Genomic DNA, 19,793 nt, shown 5'->3' on the forward strand with positions numbered 1-19,793 from the left:
CCACTATCTCTGCAGCCACCTCTTTTAGAACCCTAGGATGTCGGCCATCAGGTCCAGAGGATTTATCGACTTTTAGTCCCATTAATTTCTCCAGTACTTTTTCTCTACTGATATTAATTATTTTAAGTTCTTCCCTCTCCTTAGCCCCTTGGTTCCCCACTATTTCTGGTATGCTTTTTGTGTCTTAACGTCTCTGCCATTTCCTGATTCCCCATTATAATTTCTCCTGTCTCAGCCCCTAAGGGACGAACGTTTACTTTTGCCTCTCTCTCCCTTTTTACATACTTGTAGAAGTTCTTACAATTCATTTTTATCATTCTTGCTAATTTACTTTCATATACTATTTTCTCCCTTTTTATCAATTTTTTGGTCATCCTTTTGTTGGTTTCTAAAACTCTCCCAATCCTCAGGCTTACTCCTCTTCTTAGCAACATTAAAGGCCTCTCCTTTTAATCTAATACTCTCCTTAACTTCTTTAGTTAGCCACGGGTAGATCACTTTTCCCATGGAGGTTTTATTTCTCAATGGAATGTATATTTGTTGAGAATATTGAAATATTTCTTTAAATGTTTGCCATTGCTTTTCAACTGTCAAGCCCTTTAATTTAATTTCCCAATCTACCTTTGACAACTCGCCCCTCATACCTGTGTAATTGGCTTTATTTAAGTTTAAGACTCTAGATTCTGACTTAAGTACGTCACTCTCAAATTCAATGAGAAATTCTATCATATTATGATCACTCTTCCCCAGAGGTTCTTTTACTGTGAGATTACTAATTATCCCTATCTCATGACACAACACAAGATCTGAAATAGCCTGTTCCCTGATTGGTTCCACGATGTATTGCTCTAGGAAACTGCCTCGAATACATTCCATGAACTTATCCCCCGCACTATTTTGCCAATTTGATTTTTCCCAGTCTATATGAAGATTAAAGTCCCCCCATGATTACTGTATTACCTTTATTACAACTCCTACTATTTCAGGATTAATACTCTGTCCAATGGTATTGCTACTATTTGGGGGCCTGTAAACGACTCCCACCAGTGTTTCCTGCCTCTTGTTATTTCTTATTTCCACCCATACTGATTCTACTTCCTGATCCTCCGACTAAGACCCTCTCTCACCACTCTCCTTATCTCATCCTCTATCATCAGGGCTCTCCCACCCCCACCTCCTTTTCCATTCTCCCTGTCTTTTCGAAACATCATGTACCCTGGAATATTTAGTTCCCAACCTTGGTCACCTTGTAACCATGTCTCTATAATGGTTATTAGATCAAACCCATTTATCTCTATTTGTGCCACTAATTCCCCGATCTTGTTACGAACGCTCCGTGCATTCAGATAAAGAGTCTTCAATTTTAACTTTTTACCTGCTTTGACCTTACTTGTTGATGTAATATTATTGGTAAACTCTCTGTCCCTTCCTGACACACTCTGCTTATCTTTACCCAAGTCACTACACTGCTCTATCATCTTAAATTTTCTCTTCAGAATTCTAAATTTCCCCTCACCTGACCACCACCCCCGACCCCCCTTTTTTTATTTTAAAGCTCTATCTCGAGCCCGAGTAATTCGATTCGCGAGGTCACTGGTCCCAGCCCGATTTAAGTGGAGCCTGTCCTGTCGGAACAGCTCCCTCTTTCCCCAGTACTGGTGCCAGTGCCCCATGAATCGAACCCCCTGTCTCCCAAACCACTCTTCGAGCCTCTAATAGATCATATCTAGTGCCTTAAGGGTTTTTCCCAACTCCCCTGTTCCCCTCGCTGTGGGGAGAGGGGTTTCTCTGTACCCATTCCCGTTGTTCTCCTGGACCCCTCACTGTGGGGAGAGGGGTTTCTCTGTACCCACTCCCGTTGTTCTCCCGGACCCCTCACTGTGGGGAGAGGGGTTTCCCTGTATCCATTACTGTTTTTTTTATTCGTTCATGGGATGTGGGCGTCGCTGGCGAGGCCGGCTTTTATTGCCCATCCCTAATTGCCCTTGAGAAGGTGGTGGTGAGCCGCCTTCTTGAACCGCTGCAGTCCGTGTGGTGAAGGTTCTCCCACAGTGCTGTTAGGAAGGGAGTTCCAAGATTTTGACCCAGCGACGAAGAAGGAATGGTGATATATTTCCAAGTAGGGATGGTGTGAGACTTGGAGGGGAACGTGCAGGTGGTGTTGTTCCCATGTGCCTGCTGCTCTTGTCCTTTGAGGTGATAGAGGTCGCGGGTTTGGGAGGTGCTGTCGAAGAAGCCTTGGCGAGTTGCTGCAGTGCATCCTGTGGATGGTACACACTGCAGCCACTGTACGCAGGTGGTGAAGGGAGTGAATGTTTAGTGTGGTGGATGGGGTGCCAATCAAGCGGGCTGCTTTGTCCTGGATGGTGTCGAGCTTCTTGAGTGTTGTTGGAGCTGTACTCATCCAGGCAAGTGAAGAGTATTCCATCACACTCCTGACTTGTGCCTTGTGGATGGTGGAAAGGCTTTGGGGAGTCAGGAGGTGAGTCACTCGCCGCAGAATACCCTGCCTCTGACTTGCTCTTGTAGCCACAGTATTTATATGGCTGGTCCAGTTAAGTTTCTGGTCAATGGTGACCCCCAGGATGTTGATGGTGGGGGATTTGGCGATGGTAATGCCGTTGAATGTCAAGGGGAGGTGGTTAGACTCTCTCTTGTTGGAGATGGTCATTGCCTGGCACTTGTCTGGCGCGAATGTTACTTGCCACTTATCAGCCCAAGCCTGGATGTTGTCCAGGTCTTGCTGCATGCGGGCTCAGACTGCTTCATTATTTGAGGGGTTGCGAATGGAACTGAACACTGTGCAATCGTCAGCGGACATCCCCATTTCTGACCTTATGATGGAGGGAAGGTCATTGATGAAGCAGCTGAAGATGGTTGGGCCTAGGGCACTGCCTTGAGGAACTCCTGCAGCAATGTCCTGTGGCTGAGATGATTGGCCTCCAACAACCACTACCATCTTCCTTTGTGCTAGGTATGACTCCAGCCACTGGAGAGTTTTCCCCCTGATTCCCATTGACTTCAATTTTACTAGGACTCCTTGGTGCCACACTCAGTCAAATGCTGCCTTGATGTCAAGGGCAGTCACTCTCACCTCACCTCTGGAATTCAGCTCTTTTGTCCATGTTTGGACCAAGGCTGTAATGAGGTCTGGAGCCATGTGGTCCTGGCGGAACCCAAACTGAGCATCGGTGAGCAGGTTATTGGTGAGTAAGTGCCGCTTGATAGCACTGTCGACGACACCTTCCATCACTTTGCTGATGATTGAGAGTAGACTGATGGGGCGGTAATTGGCCGGATTGGATTTGACCTGCTTTTTGTGGACAGGAGATACTTGGGCAATTTTTCACATTGTCGGGTAGATGCCAGTGTTGTAGCTGTACTGGAACAACTTTGCTGTAGGCGCAGCTAGTTCTGGAGCACAAGTCTTCAGCACTACAGCTGGGATGTTGCCGGGGCCCATAGCCTTTGCTGTATCCTGTGCACTCAGCCGTTTCTTGATATCACGTGGAGTGAATTGAATTGGCTGAAGACTGGCTTCTGTGATAGTGGGGATATCGGGAGGAGGCCGAGATGGATCATCCACTCGGCACTTCTGGCTGAAGATGGTTGCAAACGGTTCAGCCTTGCCTTTTGCACTCACGTGCTGGACTCCGCCATCATTGAGGATGGGGATGTTTGCAGAGCCTCCTCCTCCCGTTAGTTGTTTAATTGTCCACCACCATTCACGACTGGATGTGGCAGGACTGCAGAGCTTTGATCTGATTTGTTGGTTGTGGAATCGCTTAGCTCTGTCTATAGCATGTTGCTTCTGCTGTTTAGCATGCATGTAGTCCTGAGTTGTAGCTTCACCAGGTTGGCACCTCATTTTTAGGTACACCTGGTGCTGCTCCTGGCATGCTCTTCTACACTCCTCATTGAACCAGGGTTGATCCCCTGGCTTGTTGGTAATGGTAGAGTGAGGAATATGCCGGGCCATGAGGTTACAGATTGTGCTGGAATACAATTCTGCTGCTGCTGACGGCCCACAGCGCCTCATGGATGCCCAGTTTTGAGCTGCTAGATCTGTTCTGAATCTATCCCATTTAGCACGGTGGTAGTGCCACACAACACGTTGGATGGTGTCCTCAGTGCGAAGACGGGACTTCGTCTCACGAGGACTGTGCGGTGGTCACTCCTACCAATACTGTCATGGACAGATGCATCTGTGACAGGTAGATTGGTGAGGACGAGGTCAAATAAGTTTTTCCCTCGTTGGTTCGCTCATCACCCGCCGTAGGCCCAGTCTGGCAGCTATGTCCTTCAGGACTCGGCCAGCTCGGTCAGTAGTGGTGCTACCGAGCCACTCTTGGTGATGGACATTGAAGTCCCCCACCCAGAGTAGTTGCTCTCCCGGACCCCTCACTGTGGGGAGAGGGGTTTCTCTGTACCCATTCCTGTTGCTCTCCCGGACCCCTCACTGTGGGGAGAGGGGTTTCTCTGTACCCATTCCCGTTGCTCGCCCGGACCCCTCACCGTGGGGAGAGGGGTTTCTCTGTATCCATTCCCGTTGCTCGCCCGGACCCCTCACTGTGGGGAGAGGGGTTTCTCTGTACCCATTCCTGTTGCTCGCCCGGACCCCTCACTGTGGGGAGAGGGGATTCCCTGTACCCATTCCCGTTGCTCTCCTGGACCCCTCACTGTGGGGAGAGGGGATTCCCTGTACCCATTCCTGTTGCTCTCCCGGACCCCTCATTGTGGGGAGAGGGGTTTCCCTGTACCCACTCCCGTTGCTCTCCTGGACCCCTCACTGTGGGGAGAGGGGATTCCCTGTACCCACTCCTGTTGCTCTCCTGGACCCCTCACTGTGGGGAGAGGGGTTTCCCTGTACCCATTCCTGTTGCTCTCCCGGACCCCTCATTGTGGGGAGAGGGGTTTCTCTGTTCCTGTACTCAGGACTATATAAATGAAGAGTTTGACGTAATGCACCCCGATCCTTCAGCTGTGGCTGTGTTTGGGGTACGTGTACTCACTGATGTTTTAATGTGTTGCCCCAGGTCAGTAACAGTTCTGGAGAGACTCTGGGAGCTGACAGCGACTACAGCAGCGCCGCTGGAGAAAGCACGGCGGGTAAAAACCCCTCGGGGACGGCGTTGTCCAGAGGGACCCTCTCCGACAGCGAGATCGAGACCAACACCGACACCAGACACATCTTCGTAAGTCTCCGTGGAAGCTGCCCTGCAATCAGGTGTGGGAAACCTTGTGTGATTTTTGCCCCTCCCTCACTTGGGGCAATTATTACCCCTCCAGCCTTGCTGAGATCTACCAGCTCAGCACAGGGTGGCTCTTCAGTTGGCAAACCCATGATGAGGGCCCAAACTCTGGAGTGCAGGATTGAGCTAGGTTGATGGGAGGAGAGCAGGGGAAGACTGGAGAAGGGAGGGAAGGAAGGCTTGAGGTCCTGTAAAGATTCGCAGACGGTGCATTGAGTTGATGTCAACATATTGAGGATTGCAGGGTGGAGGACAGGGGATTGAGAGTTCAGGAGGGACGGAGAGGAAACTTCACTCCAGCACAGACACATGGTATCAATAAAATAGAGTGGAGGCGATGGAGAGAGATCACCTGTCACACAAGGAGTTTTTTTCAGTACCCTTTCCAGGAGTGAGGGGCTAGAAATATGGGAGCAGGATTCAAATTTTGGGCTTGATGTTGAGTTAAGAGTTAGAGGGAAAGAATGTGTGAGAGGAAAGAAAACAGAGCTTTATGGAGACTCTGTTAACGATGGAGGAGCTGGTAGAGGAGATAGTGAGGGTTAGGGTTGGAGGACTGAGGGTGGAGCTCTCAGAGGGGGAGGAGATAGTGAGGGCAGGAGATGGAGGACTGAGGGTGGAGTTATCAGAGGGAGGGGAGATAGTGAGGGCAGGAGATGGAGGACTGAGGATGGAGCTATCAGAGGGGGAGGAGATAGTGAGGGCAGGAGATGGAGGACTGAGGGTGGGGCTATCAGAGGGGGAGGAGATAGTGAGGGCAGGAGATGGAGGACTGAGGGTGGAGTTATCAGAGGGAGGGGAGATAGTGAGGGCAGGAGATGGAGGGGCTATCAGAGGGGGAGGAGATAGTGAGGGCAGGAGAACAAGGACTGAGGGTGGGGCTATCAGAGGGAGGGGAGATAGTGAGGGCAGGAGATGGAGGGGCTATCAGAGGGGGAGGAGATAGTGAGGGCAGGAGAACAAGGACTGAGGGTGGGGCTATCAGAGGGAGGGGAGATAGTGAGGGCAGGAGATGGAGGGGCTATCAGAGGGGGAGGAGATAGTGAGGGCAGGAGAACGAGGACTGAGGGTGGGGCTATCAGAGGGGGAGGAGATAGTGAGGGCAGGAGAACAAGGACTGAGGGTGGGGCTATCAGAGGGAGGGGAGATAGTGAGGGCAGGAGATGGAGGGGCTATCAGAGGGGGAGGAGATAGTGAGGGCAGGAGAACGAGGACTGAGGGTGGGGCTATCAGAGGGAGGATAGATAGTGAGGGCAGGAGATGGAGGACCCCGGTTGGAGCTATCAGAGGGAGGGGGAGATAGTGAGGGCAGGAGATGGAGGACCCCGGTTGGAGCTATCAGAGGGAGGGGAGATAGTGAGGGCAGGAGATGGAGGACTGAGGGTGGGGCTATCAGAGGGAGGGGGAGATAGTGAGGGCAGGAGATGGAGGACTGAGGGTGGGGCTATCAGAGGGAGGGGGAGATAGTGAGGGCAGGAGATGGAGGACTGAGGGTGGGGCTATCAGAGGGAGGGGGAGATAGTGAGGGCAGGAGATGGAGGGCTGAGGGTGGGGCTATCAGAGGGAGGGGGAGATAGTGAGGGCAGGAGATGGAGGACTGAGGGTGGGGCTATCAGAGGGAGGGGGAGATAGTGAGGGCAGGAGATGGAGGGCTGAGGGTGGGGCTATCAGAGGGAGGGGGAGATAGTGAGGGCAGGAGATGGAGGACCCCGGTTGGAGCTATCAGAGGGAGGGGGAGATAGTGAGGGCAGGAGATGGAAGAGCCGGGTTGGAGCTATCAGAGGGAGAGGAGATAGTGAGGGCAGGAGATGGAGGACCCGGGTTGGAGCTATCAGAGGGAGGGGGAGATAGGGCAGGAGATGGAGGGCTGAGGGTGGGGCTATCAGAGGGAGAGGAGATAGTGAGGGCAGGAGATGGAGGACTGAGGGTGGGGCTATCAGAGGGAGGGGAGATAGTGAGGGCAGGAGATGGAGGACTGAGGGTGGGGCTATCAGAGGGAGGGGAGATAGTGAGGGCAGGAGATGGAGGACTGAGAGTGGGGCTATCAGAGGGAGGGGAGATAGTGAGGGCAGGAGATGGAGGATTGAGGGTGGGGCTATCAGAGGGAGGGGAGATAGTGAGGGCAGGAGATGGAGGACCCAGGTTGGAGCTATCAGAGGGAGAGGGAGATAGTGAGGGCAGGAGATGGAGGACTGAGGGTGGAGCTATCAGAGGGAGGGGAGATAGTGAGGGCAGGAGATGGAGGACTGAGGGTGGGGCTATCAGAGGGAGAGGAGATAGTGAGGGCAGGAGATGGAGGACTGAGGGTGGGGCTATCAGAGGGAGAGGAGATAGTGAGGGCAGGAGATGGAGGGCTGAGGGTGGGGCTATCAGAGGGAGGGGAGATAGTGAGGGCAGGAGATGGAGGACTGAGGGTGGGGCTATCAGAGGGAGGGGAGATAGTGAGGGCAGGAGATGGAGGACTGAGGGTGGGGCTATCAGAGGGAGGGGAGATAGTGAGGGCAGGAGATGGAGGATTGAGGGTGGGGCTATCAGAGGGAGGGGAGATAGTGAGGGCAGGAGATGGAGGACCCAGGTTGGAGCTATCAGAGGGAGAGGGGAGATAGTGAGGGCAGGAGATGGAGGGCTGAGGGTGGGGCTATCAGAGGGAGGGGAGATAGTGAGGGCAGGAGATGGAGGACTGAGGGTGGAGCTATCAGAGGGAGGGGGAGATAGTGAGGGCAGGAGATGGAGGGCTGAGGGTGGGGCTATCAGAGGGAGGGGAGATAGTGAGGGCAGGAGATGGAGGACTGAGGGTGGAGCTATCAGAGGGAGGGGGAGATAGTGAGGGCAGGAGATGGAGGACTGAGGGTGGGGCTATCAGAGGGAGGGGAGATAGTGAGGGCAGGAGATGGAGGACTGAGGGTGGGGCTATCAGAGGGAGGGGAGATAGTGAGGGCAGGAGATGGAGGACTGAGGGTGGGGCTATCAGAGGGAGGGGAGATAGTGAGGGCAGGAGATGGAGGACTGAGGGTGGGGCTATCAGAGGGAGAGGAGATAGTGAGGGCAGGAGATGGAGGACTGAGGGTGGGGCTATCAGAGGGAGGGGAGATAGTGAGGGCAGGAGATGGAGGACTGAGGGTGGGGCTATCAGAGGGAGGGGAGATAGTGAGGGCAGGAGATGGAGGACTGAGGGTGGGGCTATCAGAGGGAGAGGAGATAGTGAGGGCAGGAGATGGAGGACTGAGGGTGGGGCTATCAGAGGGAGGGGGAGATAGTGAGGGCAGGAGATGGAGGACTGAGGGTGGGGCTATCAGAGGGAGGGGAGATAGTGAGGGCAGGAGATGGAGGACTGAGGGTGGGGCTATCAGAGGGAGGGGAGATAGTGAGGGCAGGAGATGGAGGATTGAGGGTGGGGCTATCAGAGGGGGAGGGAGATAGTGAGGGCAGGAGATGGAGGACTGAGGGTGGGGCTATCAGAGGGAGGGGGAGATAGTGAGGGCAGGAGATGGAGGACTGAGGGTGGGGCTATCAGAGGGAGGGGAGATAGTGAGGGCAGGAGATGGAGGACTGAGGGTGGGGCTATCAGAGGGAGGGGAGATAGTGAGGGCAGGAGATGGAGGACTGAGGGTGGAGCTATCAGAGGGAGGGGAGATAGTGAGGGCAGGAGATGGAGGACTGAGGGTGGGGCTATCAGAGGGAGGGGAGATAGTGAGGGCAGGAGATGGAGGACTGAGGGTGGGGCTATCAGAGGGAGAGGAGATAGTGAGGGCAGGAGATGGAGGACTGAGGGTGGAGCTATCAGAGGGAGGGGAGATAGTGAGGGCAGGAGATGGAGGACCCTGGTTGGAGCTATCAGAGGGAGTTGTTCGTTTGGCGTTGGGAAAGAGATGGAGAAGCTGGTGTAGAAAGTCGAATTTCATTGCCCTCCCACAGTGAGTGGAGAGGCAGGGTGTGAGCAGAAAATTGGTTAGGATCGGATGATGTGTAAAGGAAGCCAGTGTTGAGGAGAAGTGAGGGTAAAAGAGGGTGTTAACTGGGAGGTGAAAGGATCTGTCCAGAGAGAGTGATGGGGCAGGAAGATGGTACTATCAGTGAGGTACCAAAGGCAGCTGCTGACTGAACTGCTGTCCTGTTGCAGGGTAAATCTCACATGCTGGGACCCACATTCAAGGCTGCTAAAGGTGGCAGTGGATGTTCAGCACCTCCCGCCCCCCCAGAGGATATCAGTCAGAGGGTTTACCTGTTCGAGGGACTGCTGGGTAAGAACTGAAACTAATCCTGTCCGTCATTTTAAAATGTTTATAAACTGCCGAATGATGATTGATGCTTAAAAGGTTGGCAGCACTCAAAGTCGAAAAGTCACCCGGTCCAGATGGTCTCCATCCTCGGTTACTGAGGGAAGTAAGGGTGGAAATTGCAGAGGCTCTGGTCACAATCTTCCAATCCTCCCCGGATATGGGGACTGTGCCGGAGGACTGGAGGATTGTAAATGTTACACCCCTGTTCAAAAAAGGGGAGAGGGATAAACCCATGTTAGACTAACTTGATTGAGTTCTTTGATGAAGTAACGGAGAGGGTTGATGAGGGGAGTGTGGTTGATGTTGTGTGTGTGGACTTTCAAAAGGCATTTGATAAAGAACCAAATAATAGACTTGTTGGTAAAATTAAAGCCCATGGGATTAAAGGGACAGTGTCAGTGTGGATATGAAATTGTCCAGGGGACAGAAAACAGAGAGTCGTGGTGAACGGTTGTTTTTCAGACTGGAGGGAAGTATACAGTGGTGTTCCCCAGGGGTCAGTATTAGGATCACTGCTCTTTTTGATATATATTAATGATCTAGACTTGGGTATCGAGGGTATAATTTCAGAGTTTGCAGATGACACGAAACTCAGAAATGTATAAACAATGAGGAGGATAATAACAGACTTCAGGAGGACAGAGAGAGACTGGTGAAATGGGCAGACACATGGCAGATGCAATTTAACACAGAGAAGTGTGAAGTGATACATTTTGATATGAAGAATGAGGAGAGGCAATATAAACTAAAGGGTACAAAAAGGGGGTGCAGGAACAGAGAGACCTGGGGGTGTATGTACACAAATCTTTGAAGGTGACAGGACAGGTTGAGAAGGCTGTTAAAAAAACATATGGGATCCTGGGATTTATAAATAGAGGCATAGAGTATAAAAGCAAGGAAGTTATGCTAAACCTTTATAAAACACTGGTTCGGCCACAGCTGGAGTATTGTGTCCAGTTCTGGGCACCGCACTTTAGGAAGGATGTGAAGGCCTTAGAGAGGGTGCAGAGGAGATTTACTGGAATGATTCCAGGGATGAGGGACTTCAGTTACGTGGATAGACTGGAGAAGCTGGGGTTGATCTGCTTCGAGCAGAGACGGTTAAGAGGAGATTTGATAGAAGTGTTCAAAATCATGAACGGGAAATTGTTTCCAGTGGCAGATGGGTGGGTAACCAGAGGACACAGATCTAAGATGATCAGCAAAAGAACAAGAGGGAAGATGAGGTTACCCGCCGGGCGCCCCCGCCCCTGGTTTCCCGCCGGGCGCCCCCGCCCCTGGTTTCCCGCCGGGCGCCCCCGCCCCTGGTTACCCGCTGGGCGCCCCCGCCCCTGGTTACCCGCCGGGCGCCCCCGCCCCTGGTTACCCGCCGGGCGCCCCCGCCCCTGGTTACCCGCCGGGCGATAGGGTCGGGATGTCTGAGGGCACTGTTACTTGGGCGGAGGGGTTTGGCAATGTTTTGGTGCACATGGTCTTATTGCCACGTCTGAGTGTCTGTCTGTGCGATTGTGTGTTTGATGCGAGACACTTCGAGGGGCAGTGCACCTTTGTGTACATGAGTCCAGACACCTGCCCGTGTGATTTTATATATCGAGATCCGAAGCAAGGCCAGTTCCTGCACCGTGAGTAGGTGCTCAGCTCGCAATCCGTCTCGTGTGCTAACCCAATGGTGATCCTGTTCCATTCTGATTGTAACTGGGGATTGTGTAATGTCCGTGTCACATTCTGTCCTGTTGTCTGGGCCTGTGTAAGGGGACTAAATCTACCTGTGGTCCTGCCTGATGACTGTAACTAAATGCCGGGGTCTTTTCCTTTCTACCTGCTGCCTGGCTCTGTCCTGCCTTGGATCGGCTCAGGGAGAGACAAGAGCTCAATGTGGGACCAGCTGGAGGATGCGGCCATGGAAACCCTATCTATGAGTAATGAAGCGCTTGTATTGTTCACTGTTGCACACGTCCTGCTGTCTCTCGTCTGCATGTCTGGCTGCTGCATGGGTTCGGAAAGGTCTCCAGTCGTTCACGATCGATTCCACTCCTGTGAAGGGAGCCTGCACTGATTCCCGCCTGCGCCCGCCGCAGGCATTGATTCCCGCCCGCCGCAGGCTTTGATTCCCGCCCGCCGCAGGCATTGATTCCCGCCCGCCGCAGGCTTTGATTCCCGCCCGCCGCAGGCATTGATTCCCGCCCGCCGCAGGCACTGATTCCCGCCCGCCGCAGGCTTTGATTCCCGCCCGCCGCAGGCTTTGATTCCCGCCCGCCGCAGGCTTTGATTCCCGCCCGCCGCAGGCTTTGATTCCCGCCCGCCGCAGGCATTGATTCCCGCCCGCCGCAGGCATTGATTCCCGCCCGCCGCAGGCTTTGATTCCCGCCCGCCGCAGGCTTTGATTCCCGCCCGCCGCAGGCTTTGATTCCCGCCCGCCGCAGGCATTGATTCCCGCCCGCCGCAGGCTTTGATTCCCGCCCGCCGCAGGCTTTGATTCCCGCCCGCCGCAGGCATTGATTCCCGCCCGCCGCAGGCATTGATTCCCGCCCGCCGCAGGCACTGATTCCCGCCCGCCGCAGGCATTGATTCCCGCCCGCCGCAGGCTTTGATTCCCGCCCGCCGCAGGCTTTGATTCCCGCCCGCCGCAGGCATTGATTCCCGCCCGCCGCAGGCATTGATTCCCGCCCGCCGCAGGCATTGATTCCCGCCCGCCGCGGGCTTTGATTCCCGCCCGCCGCAGGCACTGATTCCCGCCCGCCGCAGGCATTGATTCCCGCCCGCCGCAGGCTTTGATTCCCGCCCGCCGCAGGCTTTGATTCCCGCCCGCCGCAGGCATTGATTCCCGCCCGCCGCAGGCTTTGATTCCCGCCCGCCGCGGGCTTTGATTCCCGCCCGCCGCAGGCATTGATTCCCGCCCGCCGCAGGCATTGATTCCCGCCCGCCGCAGGCACTGATTCCCGCCTGCGCCCGCCGCAGGCACTGATTCCCGCCCGCCGCAGGCACTGATTCCCGCCCGCCGCAGGCTTTGATTCCCGCCCGCCGCAGGCTTTGATTCCCGCCCGCCGCAGGCTTTGATTCCCGCCCGCCGCGGGCACTGTTTCCCGCCTGCGCCCGCCGCAGGCACCGTTTCCCGCCCGCCGCAGGCACCGTTTCCCGCCCGCCGCAGGCACCGTTTCCCGCCCGCCGCAGGCACTCCTCATTACTCAGCACTTCAGCTCCACATAATTTAACTTCCCGGTCTCTCTGTCTGTCTCTCTGTCTGTTCCTCTGCCCGACCCCACCTGTGGAGACTGGGTCTGGAAGAGCAGCCTATGTTGCGGGGGAGGTGGGGGGCGTGTAATCAGAATCCGGCCAACTATTTTTGACTTCTGTAAAAATTGAGGCAACGTGCCAAGATAAAGTGGGGTCCGCTCTGTCTGTTGGTGACAGGATCATAAGAACATAAGAAATAGGAGCAGGAGTAGGCCATTCGGCCCCTCGAACCTGCTCCGCCATTCAATGAGATCATGGCTGATCTGATCCTAACCTCAAATCTGAAGCAGAAGCAGAGTGTCTCATCACACTGTCTGTAAGAGAACTTCGAGGGTCTGATCAGAATGTAGATTGAATCTGCTTTGAGTATTGCTCAAATTGTGATGGCCTGAGACTAATGGGAAAGCCGAGGGCTCTCAGACAGTGGGGGTGGGGGTGTGAGGGTGCGGGGAAGGGTCGGAGGGTGGTGGGGTCGGGGAGGGTGGGGTGGGGGGGTCGGTGAGATCTGGGAGGGTGGGAGGGTCAGTGGGGTCTGGGAGGGTGAGAGGGGGGTGGAGGGGTCGGTGGGGTCTGTAGGGTCCGGGGGGAGTCGGTGGGGTCTGGGAGGGTCGGGGGGAGTCGGTGGGGTCTGGGAGGGTCTGGGAGGGTCGGTGGGGTCTGGGAGGGTCGGGGGGGAGTCGGTGGGGTCTGGGAGGGTCGGGGGGAGTCAGTGGGGTCTGGGAGGGTCGGGGGGGAGTCGGTAGGGTCGGGGGGGAGTCGGTAGGGTCGGGGGGGAGTCGGTAGGGTCGGGGGGGAGTCGGTAGGGTCGGGGGGGAGTCGGTAGGGTCGGGGGGGAGTCGGTAGGGTCGGGGGGGAGTCGGTAGGGTCGGGGGGGAGTCGGTGGGGTCTGGGAGGGTCGGGGGGGAGTCGGTGGGGTCGGGGGGGAGTCGGTGGGGTCGGGGGGGAGTCGGTGGGGTCGGGGGGGAGTCGGTGGGGACGGGGGGGAGTCGGTGGGGACGGGGGGGAGTCGGTGGGGACGGGGGGGAGTCGGTGGGGACGGGGGGGAGTCGGTGGGGACGGGGGGGAGTCGGTGGGGTCGGGGGGGAGTCGGTGGGGTCGGGGGGGAGTCGGTGGGGACGGGGGGGAGTCGGTGTGGTCTGGGAGGGACGGGGGGGAGTCGGTGGGGTCTGGGAGGGTCGGGGGGGAGTCGGTGTGGTCTGGGAGGGACGGGGGGGAGTCGGTGGGGTCTGGGAGGGTCGGGGGGGAGTCGGTGGGGTCGGGGGGGAGTCGGTGGGGTCGGGGGGGAGTCGGTGGGGTCGGGGGGGAGTCGGTGGGGTCGGGGGGGAGTCGGTGGGGTCGGGGGGGAGTCGGTGGGGTCGGGGGGGAGTCGGTGGGGTCGGGGGGGAGTCGGTGGGGACGGGGGGGAGTCGGTGGGGTCGGGGGGGAGTCGGTAGGGACGGGGGGGAGTCGGTGGGGTCGGGGGGGAGTCGGTGGGGACGGGGGGGAGTCGGTGGGGTCGGGGGGGAGTCGGTGGGGACGGGGGGGAGTCGGTAGGGACGGGGGGGAGTCGGTGGGGTCTGGGAGGGTCGGGGGGAGTCAGTGGGGTCTGGGAGGGTCGGGGGGGAGTCGGTAGGGTCGGGGGGGAGTCGGTAGGGTCGGGGGGGAGTCGGTGTGGTCGGGGGGGAGTCGGTGTGGTCTGGGAAGGTCGGGGGGAAGTCGGTGGGGTCTGGGAAGGTCGGGGGGAGTCGGTGGGGTCTGGGAGGGTCGGGGGAGTCGGTGGGGTCTGGGAGGGTCGGGGGTGATCGGTGGGGTCTGGGAGGGTCGGGGGGGAGTCGGTGGGGTCTGGGGGAGTCGGTGGGGTCTGGGAGGGTCAGTGGGGGGAGTCGGGGGGGTCTGGGGGAGTCGGTGGGGTCTGGGAGGGTCGAGGGGGAGTCGGTGGGGTCTGGGGGAGTCGGGGGGGGTCTGGGAGGGTCGAGGGGGAGTCGGTGGGGTCTGGGGGAGTCGGGGGGAGTCGGTGGGGTCTGGGAGGGTCGGGGGGGAGTCGGTGGGGTCTGGGAGGGTCGGGGGAGTCGGTGGGGTCGGGGGGGAGTCGGTGGGGTCTGGTGGGGTCTGGGAGGGTCGGGGGGAGTCGGTGGGGTCTGGGAGGGTCGGGGGGGAGTCGGTGGGGACGGGGGGGAGTCGGTGTGGTCTGGGAGGGTCGGGGGGAAGTCGGTGGGGTCTGGGAAGGTCGGGGGAGTCGGTGGGGACGGGGGGGAGTCGGTGTGGTCTGGGAGGGTCGGGGGGGAGTCGGTGGGGTCTGGGGGAGTCGGTGGGGTCTGGGAGGGTCGGGGGGGAGTCGGTGGGGTCTGGGAGGGTCGGGGGGGAGTCGGTGGGGTCTGGGAGGGTCGGGGGGGAGTCGGTGGGGTCTGGGGGAGTCGGTGGGGTCTGGGAGGGTCAGTGGGGGGGAGTCGGGGGGGTCTGGGAGGGTCGGGGGGGGAGTCGGTGGGGTCTGGGAGGGTCGGGGGGGAGTCGGTGGGGTCTGGGAGGGTCGGGGGGGAGTCGGTGGGGTCTGGGGGAGTCGGTGGGGTCTGGGAGGGTCAGTGGGGGGGAGTCGGGGGGGTCTGGGAGGGTCGGGGGGGAGTCGGTGGGGTCTGGGAGGGTCGAGGGGGAGTCGGTGGGGTCTGGGGGGGTCGGTGGGGTCTGGGGGGGTCGGTGGGGTCTGGGGGGGTCGGTGGGGGAGTCGGGTGGGTCGGGGGGGAGTCGGTGGGGTCTGGGTGGGTCCGGGGGGGGAGTCGGGTGGGTCGGGGGGGAGTCGGTGGGGGGAGTCGGGTGGGTCGTGGGGGAGTCGGTGGGGTCTGGGAGAGTCGGGGGGGAGTCGAAGGATGATGTGGTCGGTGGGCGGTTGTCAGTGGGGCCGGGGACGGTAGTGGGGGGGCAGGGTCGATGTCATTCTGGGGGAGGCACACATTATTGCTGCCTGCTGGTGAGAGAGAGTCTGTGCAGGGGATTCATCCGACAGGAATCGACTGTGAGCCACTGGAGATGTCTTCACACAGCACGCTGTCCTCCGTGTGGTTACTATAGAGTGCTTAATCCCCCCCCCTCACTGTGTGTCGATGTGGAGTGTGCGAGACTGGAGTGTGGAGCCTTTTTTAAAACCTGCACCATACATTTAAACAAGGCCCCTGGCTGTAGTTTAAGATGTGTTTGGTGGCTGCCAGTTCCTACCAGGGCTGATCATCAGCCGGGTGAGGTTACAGAGAGACAGTCCAGGCCTCTGCCGGCTGTTTGCCCCCCCCGTGCCCCCTCTGCCGGCTGTTTGCCCCCCGTGCCCAGCCGTGGCCTGCGATTACTGATGCTGAGATTTCCGGCTTGTCGTCCGGGAAGATGTTGTGTGCGACTGCTGAATTCTCAGCGGCTCCACGCTCTGATCCAGCTGGGCCCACACGTCTGGAGCTCTCGGCTGGCGATGGAGGGCCCTGGGTAGCGGCCGGTGCTGTGTGTTGAGTGACATCGCTGTTGGCCGAGTGGACAAACAGGCTCTGACTGTTGCACCTGCTCGTCCTCAGGTAAAGAACGCTCGGTGCTGTGGGACCAGGTCCAGTTCTGGGAGGACACCTACCTGGACGCAGTGATGCTGGAGAGAGAAGGAATGGGCATGGACCAGGGACCCCAGGAAATGATTGAAAGGTACGGCTATCTCTACCACTCGGTTGGGGGGGAGGGAGGGAGGGGCGCAGTCCTCCGTCACTTAACCTGTCGGACTCTTTACCTGCAGGTATGTGTCACTCGGGGATCACGACCGGAAGCGGCTGGAAGATGATGAGGACCGTCTGCTGTCTACGTTACTCTACAACATGATTATCTACATGCTGATGGTCAAGGTCAGCTCTCCCACTGGACGGGGGCAGAGGGAGGGGGTCAAAACAGACATTCAGGTCCGAAAATAACCCACTGTGTCCCTCCCACCCTTTACACTGTCTCATCGAACACTCCCAGGGCAGGGATGGTATTTTAGGCAGATATATTGTTTCCCTGCGACGAAGGTAACTTTTTGTATTGAAGCTCTGTTTCAGAGCAGAACTACAGCTGTGACTGACAGAGCAGCTGCCTGTGGTTTGTAGAGAGTCTTGTGGATTAGTGCGCTGTCGAGGTCCGCTAACTGACAATCGCATCCTGTTACAGGTGAACAAGAACGACATCCGCAAGAAGGTGAGGCGACTGATGGGTAAATCACACATCGGGCTGGTGCACAGCCAGGAGGTGAACGAGCTGCTCGACCGCCTGCCACAGCTGGTGAGCGTTCCACTCTATCGCGTGACACAGCTTTCCTTATACCCTATCCTGGGACGTAAACCGGCAGAAAGATTACAGTCAGACAGACTCAGCAGGAAGATTACAGTCAGACGGACTTGTAGCAGGGAGATTGCAGTCAGACAGACTCGTAGCAGGGAGATTGCAGTCAGACAGACTTGTAGCAGGGAGATTGCAGTCAGACAGACTCGTAGCAGGGAGATTGCAGTCAGACAGACTCGTAGCAGGGAGATTGCAGTCAGACAGACTCGTAGCAGGGAGATTGCAGTCAGACAGACTCGTAGCAGGGAGATTGCAGTCAGACAGACGCATAGCAGGGAGATTGCAGTCAGACAGACTCGTAGCAGGGAGATTGCAGTCAGACAGACCAGCTGCTCCTTTAATGCCCGTGTGAGGGGTGCGGGTCAGTGGGTGGGTTTGGACCAGCTGCTCCTTTAATGCCCGTGTGAGGGGTGCGGGTCAGTGGGTGGGTTTGGACCAGCTGCTCCTTTAATGCCCGTGTGAGGGGTGCGGGTCAGTGAGTGGGTTTGGACCAGCTGCTCCTTTAATGCCCGTGTGAGGGGTGCGGGTCAGTGGGTGGGTTTGGACCAGCTGCTCCTTTAATGCCCGTGTCTTTGGTTCCCAGGAGGGCCGCGATCTCCACGTCAGACCCTGCGGCAGCCGCCACATCAAGAAGCAGACGTTTGTGGTGCACGCAGGGACCGACACCAATGGTGAAATCTTCTTCATGGAGGTATGGGGCAGCTCGGTTACACCGTAATCACCGGGCCGGTCAAACATCACCCACTGCCACAGCGGAGAGTGACAGACCGCACAGCCACTCGCTGGCCTGTGATACTCTCAGACTTCCTGATTCGGAGCAAAGGCACACATATGTGAATAGGGAAATTCAACCATGTGATGCTCATCGTGCTGGCCACTCCATCACGCTCAATGCAACACTTTCAAATCTACACAGGCATTTGTGATCCTTCAGCATCCGAGCAATGGTTCTAATTTCTGGGGTCTCCTCATAGGTGTTATGGTAGCGCCCTGATTGGTGGGATCTCCCCATCACTGATAGCAACATGGAAACAGGAGGAGGCCATTTAGCCCCTCGAGCCTGTTCCGCCATTCAATGAGATCCCGGCTGATCTGTGACCTAACTCCATATACTCACCTTGGTCCCATATCCCTTAATATCTTCGGTTAACAAAAATCTATCAATCTCAGATTTAAAATTAACAATTGAACTCGCATCTACTGCTGTTTGCGGAAGAGAGTTCCAAACTTCTACCACCCTTTGCGTGTAGAAGTGTTTCCTAACTTCACTCCTGAAAGTCCTGGCTCTAATTTTTAGGCTATGTCTAGTCGTAGACTCCCCAACCAGTGGAAATAGTTTCTCTCTATCTACCCCATCAGTTCCCCATAATATCAAATAATCTTCTAAATTCCAGGGAATGTAACCCTAGTTTGTGTAATCTCTCTTCCTAATCTAACCCTTGGAGTCCAGGTATCGTTTCAGTAAATCTGCGCTGCACTCCCTCCAAGGCCAATATATCCTTCCTAAGGTGCGGTGCCCAGAACTGAACACAGTATTCCAGGTGTGGCCTAACTTATAGAATCATAGACAGGTTACAGCATGGAAGGAGGCCATTTGGCCCATCGAGTCTGTGCTGGCTCTATGCAGGAGCAATCCAGCTAGTCCCACTCCCCCGCCCTATCCCGGTAGCCCTGCAAATTTTTTCCTTTCAAGTACTTATCCAGTTCCGTTTTGAAGGCCCTGATTGAATCTGCCTCCACCACCCCCTCGGGCAGTGCATTCCAGATCACAACCACTCGCTGGGTAAAAACGTTTTTCCTCATGTCACCTTTGGTTCTTTTGCCAATCACCTTAAATCTATGCCCTCTGGTTCTTCACCCTTCTGCCAATGGGAACAGTTTCTCTCTCTCTACTCTGTCTAGACCCTTCATGATTTTGAACACCTCGATCAAATCTCCTCGCAACCGTCTCTGTTCCAAGGAGAACAACCCCAGCTTCTCCAGTCTATCCACGTAACTAAAGTCCCTCATCCCTGGAATCATTCTAGTAAATCTCCTCTGCATCCTCTCTAAGGCCATCACATCTTTCCTAAAGTGTGGTGCCCAGAACTGGACACAATACTCCAGTTGTGGCCGAACCAGTGTTTTATAAAGGTTCAACATAACTTCCTTGCTTTTGTACTCTATGCCTCTATTTATAAAGCCCAGGATCCCGTATGCTTTTTTAACCACTTTCTCAACCTGTCCTGTCACTTTCAATGATTTGTGCACATATACCCCTAGATCTCTGTTTCATTTTGAGTTGTGCCCTCTAGTTTATATTGCCTCTCCTCGTTCTTCCTACCGAAATGTATCACTTCACATTTTTCTGTGTTAAATTTCATCTGCCATGTGTCCGCCCATGCCACCAGCCTGTCTATATCCTCTTGAGGTCTATCACTATCCTCCTCAATGTTTACTACCCTTCCAAGTTTTGGTTCATCTGCAAATTTTGAAATTGTGCCCTGTACACCCAAGTCCAAGTCATTAATAGGTATCAAAAAAAGCAGTGGTCCCAGCACCGACCCCTGGGGAACACCACTGTACACCTCCCTCCAGTCCGAAAAACAACCGTTCACCACTACTCTTTGTTTCCTGTCACTTAGCCAATTCTGTATCCATGTTGCTGCTGCCGCCTTTATTCCATGGGCTGCAATTTTGATGATAAGCCTAATATGTGACACTTTCTCAAACA

At 56.2% G+C, this 19,793-nt stretch overlaps 1 protein-coding gene across 1 annotated transcript in view; it reads left to right on the forward strand.

Moving 5' to 3' along the window:
* LOC137328106 (MAP kinase-activating death domain protein-like) overlaps positions 1–19,793 on the forward strand; it is a gene marked incomplete at its 5' end in the record, with an annotated part of 176,831 nt that overhangs the window by 111,353 nt on the left and 45,685 nt on the right. The window contains 6 exons of the mRNA XM_067994288.1: positions 5,037–5,195; positions 9,373–9,493; positions 16,294–16,414; positions 16,503–16,608; positions 16,910–17,020; positions 17,664–17,771. Coding sequence (XP_067850389.1) covers positions 5,037–5,195; positions 9,373–9,493; positions 16,294–16,414; positions 16,503–16,608; positions 16,910–17,020; positions 17,664–17,771 — 726 coding nt within the window. The remainder of the gene's footprint in view (positions 1–5,036; positions 5,196–9,372; positions 9,494–16,293; positions 16,415–16,502; positions 16,609–16,909; positions 17,021–17,663; positions 17,772–19,793) is intronic.

This window comes from Heptranchias perlo, chromosome 12 (genome assembly GCF_035084215.1).
Source record: "Heptranchias perlo isolate sHepPer1 chromosome 12, sHepPer1.hap1, whole genome shotgun sequence".
Lineage (NCBI taxonomy): Eukaryota > Metazoa > Chordata > Chondrichthyes > Hexanchiformes > Hexanchidae > Heptranchias > Heptranchias perlo.